The 17,796-nt window shown below is 41.8% G+C and overlaps 1 protein-coding gene across 2 annotated transcripts in view; it reads right to left on the bottom strand.

Annotated features, from left to right (window-relative positions):
- Positions 1 to 1,734: 1,734 nt before the first annotated feature.
- Positions 1,735 to 17,796, bottom strand: part of LRRC8B (leucine rich repeat containing 8 VRAC subunit B) — a 66,572-nt gene continuing 50,510 nt past the window's right edge. For both annotated transcript variants that reach the window (XM_045064823.1, XM_045064822.1), the window contains 2 exons: positions 15,001 to 17,168; positions 1,735 to 6,512 (listed from right to left, as the gene is read on the bottom strand). In XM_045064823.1, coding sequence (XP_044920758.1) covers positions 6,240 to 6,512; positions 15,001 to 17,142 — 2,415 coding nt within the window. In that variant the 5' untranslated portion in view covers positions 17,143 to 17,168 and the 3' untranslated portion in view covers positions 1,735 to 6,239. The remainder of the gene's footprint in view (positions 6,513 to 15,000; positions 17,169 to 17,796) is intronic.

Below are 17,796 nucleotides of genomic sequence, written 5' to 3'. Positions count from 1 at the left end.
GATAAAGGCAAGGCAAGAAGAAACTATGGAGCCAGAGCTTGTCACCTTCTATTTGATTTATTCTCATCTCAGCGGCAGAGGGAGGCAGAGAGTAAAGAATGGTGTGTGACAGGCCCTCCCCGTACAAACACCAGGCATGTGTAAAAGGGCATACGCGATTTAAGGTATTTTATTTATTTTTTAAAAAAATTTTTAAAAAGGCTTTATTTATTTACCTCACAGACAGAGATCACAGGTAGGCAGAGAGGCAGCCAGAGAGAGGGAGGAAGGGAAGCAGGCTCCGTGCTGAGCAGAGAGCCTGATGGGGGGCTCGATCCAGGGCTTGATGCCAGGACCCTGGGATCATGACCTGAGCTGAAGGCAGAGGCTTTAACCCATTGAGCCACCCAGGTGCCCCCTTAAGGTATTTATGATAAGAAATAATTTGAAAAACTGTGTAGCATGCAGGCAGCTCTACAGAACCACCGGTATTTGGGAGGCAGGATTTATAAGTCTAGATTTATAAAGATTTATAAGGAGAAAGATTTATAAAGATTTATAAGGAGACAACAGGGTGAAGAGAGACTTGTAATTTAAAAAAGACTGTGCATTTTATAAAATGACTTTTTTTCTGATCCTCCTTTGCCATACAAGATCTCTTTTCTTCGGTAAATATGGGGCTTGAGTTCAAAGGTGTGACTCTGGGCCTCTGGACCAATCACTTTTCTGTAGAGCTCAGTGAGGAGGGGGACAGGGGCTGCAGCTACGAGTGGGGTTTTAGAGAATCCCCAGACGGGCAACATGGGCTCAACAGTGCAGGGGCATCTCTCCCGGCCGACAGGCCCTCACTGTAGTCACAGTCGGGAACGGCCGTTATTTCAGGGTGGAAGGGAATACTGACGAATGAAGTCACACTTTTGCATAAACTCGGGGCCCCATCACTGCCCTGGAGGCTGTTGGCACAGGACCCCAGCATCCCGAGGTCCCTGGCAGTCCCTTAAATGGCTGCTGACGTCTTGAGTCAGACCCTGGCTTCTTTTCCTCAGTGTCTCCCATTGCTCAGCCCTTCGAGGTGGATGCATGCCTTTCTTGAAGTACCGCACGTTCAGGGTGAAACACGGCCAGCCAGTGTAAGTCAGCAGAGTCACTTTCCTTCATAAAATCTGGTTCCATGTATGTCGAGTTCTGTCCTCCAGCAGAGAAAAGTCTTTGATCAGCTTTATAACGTGCTCCTGAAAGTGTGTGTGCATGGGGGATGGAGGGGGTTTGGGGGAGGGGAGTAGGAACTTGAGAGGGAGACAGAGAGGAAGGTCGAACTATCATGGACTTATTTTTACCCAGTAATTCCATTTTCCCTCTTTTACTCAACCTTCTCCAAATTTCATCTTGCCATTCTTTACTTTTTATTAATCTGATCTATAGCCAGTGTTAGAGCTGCGCTAACAGTAAATGGAGAAATGAGAGCCAAGAGGAGAGGGAGAGAGCTGGGTCGCCTTGTGAACACCAGTCCCCAAGGACGAGCACCACCAGAAAGGCGGACCTACTTAGAGTCCTGGGGACAGATGTCGCCCCTTGCCCCAGCATATTCTAGGATCAAACCAGCTCTTTTCAGGGGCTTGTTATTTTGTGATCATCATCGCATATTTTGAGAACTCCTACTCTTGTCATGAGATTCATGCGTAAATCTAAAATTGACTATCCAGTGAATGATACAGCAGTACACCTGCATGGGGACAAATCAGTAGAGTCAACTTCTTCCAACATTTAATCTGTTTTTATTTGCCATTTGTTATAAAAATTGAATCTGTATTTTACACAAAAGGTACTTTAAAACAGTGAAGTTTACCAAAAACCACTGAATCTCAAGCAAAGGGATTCACCACCAAAATGCAGATTTACATGGTAAACCTGAGGCCTCAAAACATTCAGCTTACAAAAAAAAAATCTTATATTTTCTAGTAGTTCATTACCAGAAGCAAAACCCGACTATGAACATGTTTCAAAACAGGTGACAAAATAACAAAGGCAGCTTTCACTGTGAAGCTAACCAAAGAAAATGCCCCCACCCAAGACTGGCCCATTATTCCACTCAGAGTGAAACATCTGAGGAGCTTTAAGAGTATTTACACATAAATATTTAGGTTTACACACAAGACACATATGCACAGACATGTCGATTCTAATTCTATGCCCCTTTGTATTTCTTAAATTGCACCATCTCTGTTAGAGATAATATAGAACATGCAGGAGGCATTCATAATTGTTTTTCTCAGCAGTGGTGTATTATACAAGTCAAATGCAAAATTTAAACATGAATTAGGTTCAACCGGGAGCCATCCCAGCTCAGTACTTTAGCTCATATATTCTGTATTAATGCTTTAGTGTTGATGAAATTGTTCATATTAAAAAAAAAAAAGTTGAAGAGAATGGAGTCTATTACCAAAGGTACCGAGCAGATAGTTCCCAGCGGATTTAAAAGTGATGGGCCAGAAACAGGAAGAAACCAATTAAATAGGACTGCAGGTTTTCACTGCTTTCACATTCAGCTGAAGATAAGAAATAATTATATCCAGGACATTTTCCGACAGCCATTAGTTTATACCATTTCATGTATATAATGTCTTCATAATTCAAAGGAGGATACAAGGGAGCTCCTCCCCCTCCCACTGCCTCCCTCTTGTTTCCAGAAAGAAGTGAACACAGATTTTGGTGCAATATCCAGTTCCTGGAAACAAAGTGGACTTACGATTATATTCTCTTGCTTCTGGGAGGGATGAGAGATCATGGGGTGAATCAGCTCTAAATACTGCAGTGATGGGTAAAGTGGAACAACTCAATCAGGCCTAATTAGAGGCCCTGGCTTCCCCCCAAATAAATACATGCTCAAGGATCACTGCGAGTTCTTTAGCACAAATATATTGTTATACACAAGTGCTAACCAAGTATAAGGAGGTGAGTGAGTGGAGAGGGAAAACAACATACCTACGTGCAGTTAGGACGATGCTAAGAGAATGTAAAAATGGAAGGAGCGTTTTATGGAAAATATCGGGAAAGAAAGCTGTCACCCACAGGTTAACTATTTGATTATTTTAATGGTTTGTTAACCCACCATTATGTGATATTTTAATTAAACATACAAAATCTGAATCATGAAATGCATGAAGAACAGAAACAAATATTGTCACTCTCAAACAATTAATGTTATGCAAAGAACTCACTGCCGCTTACCACAGCACAGTAGTAACTTTACCAATGAACGAGTTAGGCCACAGCACTGGGAGCCCATAGATCTCTGCTTACCCTGTTTAACACAAACATTTGTTAAGTGACAGTGAAATATGGTGATATCCAGGGAGAAAAATGAAGACTGAGGATGAAGAATGAAAACACGGTCTCTATGTGCCACAAAGACATATCCTAGGGTAGGTTAGGGAAGGAACACTATACCATACCAGGAGTGCTCAAAACTGCCCAGGGTGTCTGTGTCTGTGTGTAGCCAAGCTCATCTGTGAGTGTGTGTGTGTGTGTAAGTGAAACGAAGCTATGCCATTGCTACCATGAGCCACCAATCTTGTTCTGAGTAATAGCCACGTGTATTTTTTAGAAAAAAAATACATGCTATACATTCTTGGAGATCCTAGGCCAACTAAAGTGTCCTCATTGAATACACCGCATTTTCCTCATTGAGAATCCTCTTAAATGAATATGAACACTCGCAAAATGAAGATCTGCTTCAACAATGCAGTGAAGGTGGCCTCCAATGCCACATTTCCAATATGTCAAGCGGCGGTCTCAGTGTTCACTGCTTCAGGGCCATGTTATTTCGAAAGCTACCTAAACACTGGTGTGTAAGACGGAAACAAGACAGAAATCTAAAAACTGTGGCATCAAAGAACAAGGTTTGTACCAGTAACCATACCCTAGTGTTTGGAAAGCAGCTTACAATATTCAGTATTGATCCTGATGGTAAGTAATGAGCTTCTAGAAACTGAGAGTAGCGGTAAGGAAGATTTAGTCAATGACTTGTGCAGGGAACACAACTGGTGTGACTAGCCGTGGAGATATTTTAGTTTGTGAGAATGATAGCAAAGCTGAAATTTGTTTTTGAAAACTCTTCTTTCTGGAAGGGGTGGGATTTTTCATGGAAACTATGGCTAATTATACGGCCACAAATATTTCAAGACCTCTCCATGCAGCATATTCCATATTCTAAATATTTAAGATAAATCCTACCCAACATTGAAATCAGTACACATGACAATTTTATTGCGAAACATTCAAATGGCAGTTAACTTACATTAAAAAAAAAAAAAAAAAAAAAAAACGAAAAGCGCAAAAACCCTAGATAGAGTCAGAATCTGTTTTCTAAAGTCCTAGAAGAAAGTTTCATCAGTTATGCCTGGGTCCCTGAGAACTTGAATGTTCTGACTAAAGGCAAGTTTGGGTAGGAATTAACATTTTTACACTGTTCCTTCTCATTCAGAATAAAAATAAATGTTTTAGGCAGCTTTTGGTGCTTAGAGTTTTATAGCTCATTTTATTCAAATTACATTTGACATAAGCAATTCCTTTCTGAGCTTGAGTTCAGGGGTGTGTGGCAGGTGAAGGGAGTGACATTTTGCTGTGATTTAAAGACTCGCTTTTATCTTTCTGGAAGGGGCAAAGCAAGAAACGACATCCCACACATCACAATTCTGTGTTTACAGTACTTTACCCATAGTGTTTTCCACTTTTGTCTAGGTGCAGTTAACGGGTTACTTCAGAGTTAACATCCAAAATGAGTCGGGCATCATAATGCCCAGACCCATTAGAGAAAAACATGGTAAAAATGTACATTTCCCAAAAATGAGTCAGTTGACTTTATTCATTTTACAATATGCATGATAATAAAAGACTACACACAAAGCTGTTTATTTAAAAAAAAAAAAAAAAAAAGGAAGAGCAAAATGCATTCCAGGAAAGTTAGACAAAAGCACGGGATGAATTTCAGTTAAATGGATCTACTGCTTTGTGAGCTTTGAGAATTCTTAAATACTGAATAGAGGCGGAGTGTTTTACATGATAAACACATCTAGAGATCATGCAGATGAAGTATTTTGCTTGAAGTCTTAATTTGTCTGGGTGTTATGAAATCAGTTTTAAAGATTCGATTCTGTACCTCTCCCCTCCGTCACAGTTTTTGAACTAATTAAGAATTGTACCCATACAACAGCACAGAGACTAGGGAAGAGAGAGGTAGATGATGCGGCCATCCTCTTATGAGGAAAGCCCCCAAATATTTTAGGGCATGAACACAAGGCCTGTGTTATCCAAAAGTAATTAGTTGCAGAGTACAAAAACATTCTGGAGCAGGGTGCACACAAACAGGAGACTTGTAAGCAGCCCAAACCAAGTATATTAATAGTAAATTCTTAAATTGCATGTGTTCTCTGTACCTTACAAAAATGATTCTCACAGACTTTGAATCCAAGATTATACCATAGAAAACAGTCACAGGTTTTACATTTACTATAAAAATGACTAGCAAATAAGAAAGGCTTTGATGATACAAAAGAAGACATTTTAGTTAATAGAGTAATTTTCAGGATGCCCCGAGGCTGACGGGTCCTTAGTACCCTGTCCTTTTTTATGCTCATGCCAAAGACAGGCGCTTTCTCAGGGCTCACCCTTGTTTGGGGGCTTTCTTTTTTAGGATTCACCATTGTTAAGATAAAACAAGATGAAGGAAGACTCCAGCAAGCTTGGACAGGAAGTAAAATCAAGCCAACAAGGAATTCGGCCAAGCACAATGTACACCCTGCCTAAAAATATTTCAGAACATAAAGACAGTGTAGAATATACACCAAGGACATCTATATTGATGAATTTATGGTCTAGGTGATAAATATCAAAGCAGGAAGTCCGTTAAAACAAGTGTGCAAATAAGTAAGTAATGAGGACTAGGGGAAGGAGATGAAAGAGTATCTAATCTTCAAGGTAAAAACTGTAACGTAGAGATTCAACAATTTCATGTCCCCCATGTCACCCTCGAAGTGTACTTCTCACGTCTTATTAAGTTAAAGATCAGTTATTCACAAGACTTAAGTTCAGTGTTAACACTTTTTACCTGTTTAATTTAGAGTTAGACACTGAGTTGCTTTAAAGATATTTGGTTATAGTTAGTCATAATTATTACCCATTTTTCATCTTTATAACTTAGAAAATCTTAGTTCTCATTTAAAGCCCTGGGGCAAACTTTTAAACATTATTTTCTCCTTAGGTCAGCATTTATCTAAGCATGTCTGCAAACGTTCTGTTACAGGGAGAGGAAGCGTGTTGAGCAAATTCTCCTCTACAATCAGACAGCTCCGTTTTAGGGACTGACATCCTTCCAGTTCAGGAGGAAGTGTTTCCAGGTAATTACCAATGAGCTCCAGATGAGTCAGGTTCGACAGCTCACCCACGTGAGGGGACAAACTCATCAGGCTATTTTTCCCCAAAAGTAAACACTGCAGCTTTTTGCACTGAAACAGCCCATCTGGTAGCATCTCAATCTGGAAAGGGAAAAAAAGAAGCCAGTAAAACTTGTTTTCTGTTGTCTATGATAATACATTTGCTTATTTATGCCCCTACCTTTTCCCAAAAACATTCCTGGACATTTGCAGGACTCCACAGAACAGTGATGATAAATATGAAGGAGATGGAAAAGATAAAGAAAAAAGAAGAACGGCCTGACTTGAAGTTGGCACTGAGGTTACCATGAACTTCTAAACCCCTGCTGTACATGTGCGTGGGCAAAAGATTTGATTCTAAGCATTCTAACAAGCAATTCCCAAACAAAACCTAATCAGTCACCTACTCACGGTCCCCAAGATAAAAAACAACAGCAGCAGCATTTTAGGAAAATCATAATTATTCTTGAGGCCGAGGATCAGAAATAACTTGTTCTCAAGAGTCCTCATGAAGAATTACTGTGTAATATAATGAGCAGTAGCCTCAAAAACACTGTGAGTACAGACACAAGGCTATTTCTAGAGATTGAAAACTTCCTTCTGTTAAAAGAAAAAAGTCGACAGAAGCACAGACAAGAAGACGTGATCATCTACACATGCACATTTCATTTCCCTCCACATATACACTTCTGAGTCTTTACCCTTCTTCCTGCCCTTTGGCAGTTTCAATGAAATCATGTAACACAGAGAAATAATTTAAAATATGATAAATAGCCTGAAATTAGGTCAACACCTAGGACTGCTCAAATGAGCTGCTCCCCCATGTGGTGGCTGGTTGCATGGGAATTTCTAAGGGAGCCACAGTCCATATGTGAAAGTTGATTGTAAAAGACATCCACAGAAGAGCTGAGAGCAAGCATTCCCCCCCTCTCATCATGCCACTGAAAGGTGAGTTTGCACCAGGCAGTGCTGGACAGCACACGCCCTGATCTGTAACACTCCACATATTTACGTATCTCTGGATGGGGCATCTTTGCAGCTATGAAATAGTGCAGGCTCCTTCCTTGGTTCAGGACATTGGCTTTGGTAGACACAGGGATGAAAAGGGCACTCAAGAGCTCAGCCCGCTGCTCTGACGGGCTAACACAGCCCAACTGAGCCAGCTTTCTGCTGGAATTTCCAGGGCCATCCAGAACAATCTTCTCAAAAGGATAAACATTCTCTATGCAAACTAAAAAATGGTCAGACTGCCTTCAAAAATGCTCATTATATTGGAAATTCCCCTCTCTTCCATCACTCACACATATACTGAGTCCTGGATATCCCTGGAAATAAATCGCATGATCCCCATTGCTGAGTATGGCATTCAATAAAGTTCGTCATTGCACACCAGAATACTAGGAATAAGCAAAGGAAAAATATCCATCCTTCCCTTTCATTCTCTTCTCAAGTATGCAGATGTAAAACTGTACATATGTAGATTTCGATGTAGCAATGTGGCAGAGAGATAGGAGACAGGAGAAATGGAACCCCTTTCTACTGCAACATCTTCTAGTCGGACACCTGCTGCTCAGAAGTAGGGTCAGGGACGTACAAGTAGAGTAAACAATCTGTCTTGTGCAGCCCAAGCTCAACCCTGAGAGTGCCTATCAGCGTCTAAGTGATGACTTAGGCAAGCCAGCTGAAAAAAGAGGGTAGGCTTGGCTCATCTGTATTCAGTAAATGCAGGCAGAGAGCCTCCGTGCCAGTCTCCCAGTTAGGTGCAGAGGATAAAGCGCTGAGCAAGACAGGTGGGTCTTTGAGAACCATGGTCTAATGCAGGATTTCTCAACTGTGGCACTGTTGACATTTTGGGTGAGGTAATTCCTTTTGTGGGGGTGCCCTGTGGATTATATACTATTTAGCAGCATCCCTGCCTCTGTGTCCTAGATGCCTCCTCAGTGGTGATCATCAAAAATGTCGCCAGACATATGTCACCTAGGGGGCTACAAAAGTGCCCCCATTTGAGAAGCTCTGGTTTCCTGGGTGAGAAATACTAAACAGTTACATGAATTAATCTGTCATGGATGCTGGGAAGGAGGGGCTGTATTAGAGACTGTCTCAGGGACCCCTCCATCTCCCTAGTTCAGTGAGCTTCCAGATGCCCAGCAAGGACTTGGCTTAACGGGACTCATCTCCACTGGGAGAATACCCAGAAGCCATCGCCGTCACGCTCCTGTCTGGCTATCAGCACTACCAATTTTCATCAATCTTCTTTCAAATTTCTGAATTTGTGATTGTAGCAACTTCTCAGGCCCCTAAGGCAGACGAGGGATTTCACAAGGCAGTGGGAGTGAGCCAGAGGGTCCCCTCAGCTGTGCTGCTGTCATGAAAGGGAGGCAAGGGCTGCGGTTAGAGGTTCTCCTTCCTGAGTGCCAAGTGTCCATCTCAGGGACTTTCTCTCAGGTCAGCACCCAGCTGAGGCGCGAGACCTTTTGTCACCTACCTGAATCCAATTATGTTAAAGGAGGCGGGGGAGTTGTGTTAGAGACGCAAAACTTTCCTTCATTTCAGCTATTTTATTCTGAAAAATCTAACACCTTCAAAAATAGTTTACCCTGGGGATGACTGGGTGGCTTAGTGGGTTAAGCCTCTCCCTCCAGCTCAGGACATTGGGCTCCCTGCTCAGCGGGGAATCTGTTTCTCCTTCTCCCTGCTGCTCCCCCTGTCTGTACTCCCTCTCTGGCAAATGAATTAAAAAAAAAAAAGAAAAAAGAAAAAAGTTTGTCCTGAAACTTGCAAGAATATAAAAATCGTTTTGCCTGGGTCAATACATTAAAAAAAAAACTTTTTAGATAGCATTTATTTATTCTCAATTCATTTAACATGCTCTTTCCTAGACCATATAATATACAACCTGAAAAGGAAAAAATCACCCCCATGCTACTGATTTCTTTTAAAAAATCAAAAGAAATGTTTGCAGACTATCAGGGAGATGAGAGACTTCATATGCAGGATGGTGTTTACAGAATGAACTATAAACTATACATGCAACAAGCTATTAAATAAACTGAGAAAAGGAGAGAAACTAATGCTATAATCCTAGAATTCTCTGGCAATAACATTTCTCAAACAAAATGTAGTAGAGCCCCTAGAACATCCAAGGAAGGATGGTCCCCTTCCTGTATCTATTGCTGGCATTTGATAATTAAATACTCCCCTGTTTCCAGAGGCTTCGACTTACTTCAGACTCTGTCTCAGTATCAGATTTCCCCTTTTTTCCTGGCTGTCGAACACATCAGCTCAGAACATGCTAACCAAATCCATAAAATCCAATCGTTTCAGGAAATAAAAATGAATATTTCCATTCCTAAGTAATGATGTCAAACCCAAGCTCCAACACATAAATGATGCTCAGAAGTAATTTCTACTTCCAGCTATAAGCTTTGGAGTTAATGGGCTACAAGCCTTGGAGTTAATAAAAGAAATGGATTAAATGCACAAATGCAGGGGCACCTGGGTGGCTCAGTGGGTTAAACCTCTGCCTTTGGCTCAGGTCATGATCCCAGGGTCCTGGGATTGGGCCCCACATCAGGCTCTCCGCTCAGTGGGGAGCCTGCTTCCCGCCCCCTACCCCCGGTCTGCCTCTCTGCCTACTTGCGCTGTCTGTCAATAAATAATAAAATTTTTAAAAATGCACCAATGTAGAAGTTGGAAGACCTAGGTGTAAACTAGAGTGGTTTTTAAAATTTGAGCGCAACTATTAAGTCCTCCCCCTTTCCTATGCTTCTCCATCACATTCAATACCATCATAATCCAATTATGCTTTGGCACTGGCATAGAGACGCTGCCTCCCCCTCTCCCACCTCCCACGTCCACCCACACACACACCACTGCATCCCGTGTAATAGCATTGGTTGGATGCATCTGAGATGCAGTAGAGGGAGGGCTGGAGTGGGAGCTGGAGCTCTTGGGTTCCATCCCAGATCCATCACTGGAAAGCTTCAGACTTCAGGCAAATGGCTCTGAGCATCGACTTCAGTCTCAGTAAAATGAGGGCAGTAACGAGAGCAAAGGTTGGAGACGTTTTTCTCTAAATGTGTAGGATAGGAAATATTTTAGGCCTTGTGTGTGAAGAAGTAAAACTGAAAATATTATGTAGGAACTTATATAACAAGAGAGAAAAAAATCCATACACGTTTAAATGAGGAAATTCAAAATAGAATAACAGTCGAGGATAATTTTTTTTTGTAATAGAGGCCCACGAATGAGAACAATGGAACAATGGAATTTCTTCATGGCTACTGAGATTTGAATTTCATATAATTTTCATGTGAGACAAAATGTTATTTAAAAAAATTTTTTCCCTGACCATTAAAAAATTTTAAAACCATTCTTAGGTTGGGGCTATCTACAAATTTAAAAAGCATTCTTAGCTCAGGCTGTGGGTACGTTTTGGTCCCAGGTTGGCAGTTGGCTGACTTGATGGTCTATGGTGTTCCTTTCAAATATAAATCCTCATTTTTTCATTTTATATTCCTACTTCTGAATCATAACTGATTTAAACTTTGTCAAGGGGTTTTATTTCTTGATTATACTCTCCCAACACTTCTAAATGGATTACAATCAGAGCCTCCTTTGAAGGTGTTGGTTCATGCTAAATGTCACTTTCAAGCTCAAGTCTGACCCCACCTACTATCCAGTGAACTTAAACCTGAACTTGACTCCAGACTTCAAGGCCTTCTCCATTCTGACCCACCTTCTAAATGCTCTCATCTCTCATTACATCTGGACATGCGTCTGTCCATGACCTCTATCCTTTTACATTTCCCCAACCCCCAGTGTTCCTAGGAACACTCCTCACTAGAGTTACTATTAAAAAAAAGCATCTTGGGCACCTGGCTGGCTCAATCAGTAGAGCATGTAACTCCTGATCTTGGGGTTGTAAGTTTGAGCCCCACATTAGGTATAAAGATTACTTAAAAATAAAATAAAAAAAAAAAGAACATTTTGCTCAAATATATTCGGCAAACATTTGAGTATTATACCTCCCTCCTGGAGAAGCACAAAGCATATTCAACTACAAAAAGTTCTGAGGTATCCTACAGCAAAAAATATGATAAAAAGAAATGTTTACTGTTTTGTGTGATAACACCTATTACTATCTTGTAGAAGAAACTCTAGAGTGCCCTCTCTGTGAATGTCTGTCATTTGGGGGATGCCCAACAACTTCGATGTCTGGAGAATTCCCTACTTCATCTTGGTGGGGAGCAGAGTGCACTTCCCACTGGAAGAACCGACAACACCAGATTCCAGTTTTTCTAGATTCTCTACAGCTTGAGTGTGGGGTGGTAGTTCATAAGCTCTGCTCATCAGGTGCTCAGACTTGGACTTTACATCGGGGCTAGTGTCACAAAGCAGCAGAAACCACGAAGAACTTTTGTGGGAGGGTGAGGGCTGTGATAGCAGCAGCATCCAGTATTCGGGGCAGCACTGTGCCAGGGCTGGGATGGTCAGTGGCAGGGTACCCTCACCATTTTGTTTTTGTGGTAGGCTTTTGACCTTTTGGTTATCTGACTAACTTAATGCTAGACTGTTTTTCCAAGCTTGATTCTGCAGCCTTTACAGTGATAATATGAGAGACACAACATCCTTTCAATAAATGTCTTTTCTACTTAACCACAGAGAGCATTTGTTGCCTCCATCCATGAACCTGGTATATTGCCCAACTCTAGAAGAGCATTTTAAAACCTCTGCTTTCAGGAACCTTTACCAACTTTTATTCCAAATGGACAAATCAACTCACATTCCTGAGTATATACTTATGCATCCAATTTGATATTTTATTTTCTAAGTTTATTTTATTCATTTATTTTTTTTTTTAAGATTTTATTTATTTGACAGAGAGAAACAGAGCCAGAGAGGGAACACAAGCAGAGGGAACAGGAGAAGGAGAAGCAGGCCTCCCACCGAGCAGGGATCCTGATGCGGGTCTTGATCCTGGGATCCTGGGATCAATGACCTGAGCCAAAGGCAGATGTTTAATAGCTGAGCCACCCAGGCACCCCTTATTTTCTAATTTTAAAAAATATTTTGGTCTACCTCATAGAATCTTAGGAATCTCAAAGTTAGAAGGAACCCTGAAAATGAAACGTGAATCCCTGATTCATTCTTACCGAGTGGTTGACAATCTATATCTGGACAGTTTAATTAATAAGAAATCATTTACCCCTTCCCAAAGGTTCAGTTTTTGGACAGCTTTTTGGGAATATGAGAAATCTTACCCCTACTTGTCCTGGTTCTAACACTCATGGTTACTTGCAAGAAGATTTCTATTTAAGTCTTCCAAATATTTAGAGACCATTACCATGGACTATTCTTTTTCCCTTCCCTCCCTTATGTCCTACATTTAGGTTAACTGTTCTGTTGGAGAACTTTTCATCTCTCTGGCTGGTAACTTCTGCATGAGTTCTACTTTCTCCATATCCTGATTAAATAAGTCTCTTCATAGTTGTGATGATAGTGTTCCTCACCCATTCAAATGTATCATGGTCATTGTTATGGCTCTGGGATGCTCAGCAACTGCTGGTTATTAGACTTCTGAGACAACTAAGCCTAGGATATTCTATTTTGGCCATAACTGCCTTCAGCATTGGACTTTTCTTTCCTCCTTTATTTTTTTGAAAAGATTATTTATTTATTTGAGAGAGAGAGAGCGAGTGCACATGAGTGGGGGGAAGGACGGAGGGAGAGAGAGGTAGACTCCCTGCAGAGCAAGGAGCCCAATGAGGGACTTGATTCCAATACATGACCTGAGCCAAAGGCAGACATCTAACAACTGAGCCACCCAGGCGCCCAGCACAGGACTTTCCACATGTGCCAAGTATCTTCCCTTACTCCGGATAAAATGTGTCTGATACACCTAGTTTCTCTTTTAGACGTGGTCACATCAATAGACTTGGTGTCAAAAGTACCAATGGATTTAAGGTCTTATTATATTAACCAGAAAAACACACTGACCTGCTTACAAATTTAAATAACTCATGGGCCGCTGACAATTTAATCAGCTGCAGTTTTCAAAAATTCATGTGGTGATATAACCACACAACAACTTGGTGGAACTGATGCCTTTCAAAATAATTAGTTGTATCTTTTATTATTGATTTAACAATGGGACAAGTATAACCAAAATATTAACACTGATGAACTACATGATTAAACAATGCTAATAATAAATCTCTAGACGTATAGTTTTCAAAGTATGGTCACCACACCAGCAGAATCAGCTTGACTTGGAATTTTGTGAGAACTGTCAACTCTTGGCTCCTACACCAGACCTACTCAATCAGAAACTCTGGTAGTGTCCAGCAATTGGTATTTTAACAAATCCTTCAGGTAATTCTGATGAACACTGCTCATCTAGATCAACCCTCAAGGAGTCTTACAGTCTTACAATCTTATCAGTCTTACAGCCTGATAATCCTTTAGGATTTGAAGATTTCTCATTTATCTTAGAATGGATTCTAGCCTTTTAACATATGAGTCAAGTCTTAGGGCTCTGAAAATCAGCAGGAATTTTGTTATCATCCCTCAACTTTCTGGTGTTTTCCCAACAACCTATGGTTTTTGAAAATAATGTCTGGGGATTAATATGTTTATTAGCCAACACCATGCTCATAGTCACATTTAGCATGAAATATGAATTATAAAAAGTCTAGGAGATATTACATTTTGGTGGATGGGGTAGAAGAAAACAGCTCTCATTTTCTACAACAGGAAGATCAAGTTTCATTTTATGGCAGACCTGATTTCGGAAAGATTTTTTTCCTTCTTCTCATATGGACATTACCATCACTCTCTTGCCCTTTTGGCTAGCATGGTTTTTTTTCCTTTTCCCTTCTGCTTCACATTTTAACCTAGGAAACTACTCATTTATTTTTTTTTCTTGTTTCAGTGAAGTCAAGTTTTCCTTAACTTGGCTTTACTGTTGCAAATTATGGTTCATTTTTAAAGTATGGAGGCTGGAAAAAGCTTCTAAGAAGCCCTAGTGTTGCATTATAGAACCAGGCCTTTCATTTTGAATTATCTTTCTACATATGCATGTAGATTTCAAGCCTTTTTTTACTGCATCACAAAAAAGATTTATGAATAATTCATGATCCCAGTATTTTTAACAAAAAGTTCTTTTCCTATGACAGATCTGGAAAGCTAAAAACTTTTATGAAGCTTTCTAACTACTTAAGATCTTTCCAAAATGAAAAGTAAGCTCTGTTATAGCTAATTAGTTTAAAATACTTCAGCTGTGATGTTTCTGTAAAAAATGGGGAAAGGGAACATTTGTTGAGCAATTACTATGTGCCAGGAACGATGCCCAGTGCTTATATGTATTTTTTCTCACAAAATCTCCATGACAACTTGTAAGTTAGGTCAAAAACTGATGCTCAGTGCTTTGGTAATTTACTCATGGGCATGCGACTGGTAAGTGGTAGTCGGAGCAGGCTCAGAGGATGCTTTGTAGGACTGAAGGTCCATTTTCTTTACCCACATTATACACGGCAACAGCAGAGGCTCAAAAGACTAGCTAAATAAAAGGAAGAGTGCATTTACTTACATTGTTGTTGGTCACGGCAAAGTACTGCAAATTACTCAGATACTGGATTTCTTCTGGAATGAAGGTCAGGTGGTTATAGCTTAGATCTAAATAATGTAGTTTGGTGCATAGGAAAAGCTGCAGGGGCAGATTCTCGATATTATTGTGGTTCAAAGAGAGCTGCTCTAGATTAGATAGCGCCCCGATCTGGGCAGGGATATAAGCAATGTTATTGTGCCACAACTTTAGGCAGGAAAGATTCTGGAGATGCTGAAAGCTAATGATCTCTTCCACCGTTTTAAGGTTATTTTCTTTTAGATCTAATTCATGCAGGTTGTTCAGGCTGAAAATGGAGTGTGGGATGCGTTCCAGGTCACAGCTGATAAGCTCCAGGCTTTTCAGATTGACCATCTTTTTCAAGTTGTTCAACACCACCAGTTTACTTCCCTCATTATCGAGGGACAACTTCTGCAGTGAAGGCAGGAGGTCTGTAATGACTTGTGGGATCCGGGACAGGCTGCTCTTCAAGTAGAGGGTCCTCAGGTTTTTTAAGTCTTGAAAGCCTTCTAGCTGCATGGTACTCAACTGCTCAGGGAGAACACAGCCCGACAGATAAAGTTCCTTGAGATTCTTCAGGTGAAATACCCAGCGTGGGATCTTCCCCATTTCGGTAAATTTCAGGCGGAGGATTTTTAAGTTCTCCTCCAAGAAGCCCAACGCTGGGTGGTCCACCAGGAGGGACGAATGGTACACATGAAGCTCCTTGAGGTTGACCAGCTGGGAGATGGCGGAGGGCAGCTTGACTTCAGGGATGAGCTCCAGGCTGAGCACTTCGATTTCTGTCAACTCAAACACATTGTCTGGAAGACCATTTAGCATAAAAAGATGCAGTTCTACCTTGTCCTGGGAGTTTTTCACAAGCTTACTCTTTAGTTTCTCAACCGTCCATTCGTTATTGAGGTTGATCTGTTTCAGTTTGTTTTCACTGACCTCCGACAGGAATATGGAGAAGCGTTTGGAATAGAGGGGATCATATTGATCGGCCAGATGGAGGATGAAGGCGAAGTCATTCTTGACATCAGGGATATCGCTGTAGTTGCTCTTTTCTCTCAACGCCTCGAAGGAATATTGCTTCAGAGAACTCCTCAGCATCCACCATAAGCTGTAGGAGGAGGTGAGACCATAAAGTATAACTAAAATCACATAAAATGAAGCCAAGACCTTAAATATTTCTGCCAAGGAGTAGACACACTGGTAGCGCTTGTAGCCTGTGAAAGCTTGTACATCGACCGAACAGTCAATTTCAAGTGTGATGTAGGTTAGAAAATACGGAACGTAGGTTATGATGAGGACAAACAGAATGACCTTCACGATGATCTGCTTCAGATACACTCTGTAAATGATGTCCTTCTGCTCCACGTGCATGCGGAACCTTTTCACTTTTTCAAAGATGGCTTTGGCCTGTTCGCCCTCCTTCTTATCCAGGACACTGGAAGTGGGGCTTTCGATGCCAGCTGACTCCAAGCCAGGCTGTGGGTAGGGCAATGACTGCTTGCTGGAATCAACGTCGGCCGAACACCCTGAGGACGAAAGCAGGACCTTGGACTTGGAGAGGGTCAGGGGCCTCACGGACTGCTCGGCCACCGTTTCGGACAGGGCACGGGTGGTCCACGGAGAATCGAAGCACTTGTGGAGGATGGCCACGAAATGCTCGAGTCTGGAACTGGTACTGGGGTAGTGAAGCCAGAAGTTGCTGCAGGCTGCAAAGATGAGTGTGTGCAGGAGCACCAGGTAGGGGAAGAACTTGGCGAACCAGTGGAGCTGCTTCTCGTAACAGACGGCATCGATGTAGGAGTACTGCTGTCGGTGGAGGTCATTCTGGATTCTGAGGGGGAGTGGAAGCGGGGTCCCGGGATCAGAGGAGGACGTGTTGGCGCTGGCTTTCAGGAGGTCCCAAGGCACGGCACAGTGATTGTCAAATTCCACCTTACATGGAAGACAGCACAGAACCCTGCTCTGTGTGAGCTGGAGAGCTCCGGCCAGCACGGCCACCAGCAGCATGATCAGGGTGATGTAATACCAGAAGACGTCCCACCATGGTTTTAGGATGTGATAGGATGACTGGGCGTCTGCTAAACATTTCAGCTCCGTTAGTGTAATCATGACTTTCCCTTGTAGGAGTCCAGGAACTGGAAGAGGAAAAGAAAAGAAAAGCCACTGAAGCAAGGATCCAAAGCTCTAATGGCTTGTCCTAGCCAGGTAGGATTTAGCTCAGGGACAAAACCTGGGAGGCAGGGCTGATCAGAGGATGCAAATGTCTTTTGGTTTCACTTGAAAACTTGGGCCATCCCAGCTGTGCACTCATCTTCAGATGAGAGACCATTTGGTGGTCACCAGACTGGATCTATAAAGGTATTTGGGGCAGACTGTGAAGCAACTACCTAGTCTCCTCCTGGAGCTTGACTCTCTGCTGAGTCATTAAAAACCAGAAGCCGGGGCACCTGGGTGGCTCAGTGGATTAAGCCTCTGCCTTCGGCTCAGGTCATGATCTCAGGGTCCTGGGATCAAGCCCCACATTGGGCTCTCTGCTCGGCAGGGAGCCTGCTTCCCTCCCCCACCCCCACCTGCCTCTCTGCCTACTTGTGATGTCTGTCAAACAAACAAATAAATAAATAAATCTAAAATAAAATAAAACCCAGAAGCCATGTTTTCTTCAACCAACATTAGGAAAACTTATTCTTATGTTACTTATTTCTTACAGCCACATTTCACACCTTCCAAAGGGTCTGAACAAGCTCTTTTTCACATCCTACCCCA

The sequence above is a fragment of the Mustela putorius genome, unplaced genomic scaffold (genome assembly GCF_011764305.1).
Source record: "Mustela putorius furo isolate JIRA1106 unplaced genomic scaffold, ASM1176430v1.1 tig00003853_pilon_pilon_pilon, whole genome shotgun sequence".
In the NCBI taxonomy this organism is placed as follows: domain Eukaryota; kingdom Metazoa; phylum Chordata; class Mammalia; order Carnivora; family Mustelidae; genus Mustela; species Mustela putorius.
Note: the sequence above shows the minus strand (reverse complement) of the source record. Positions and strands in the feature narration are given on the sequence as shown.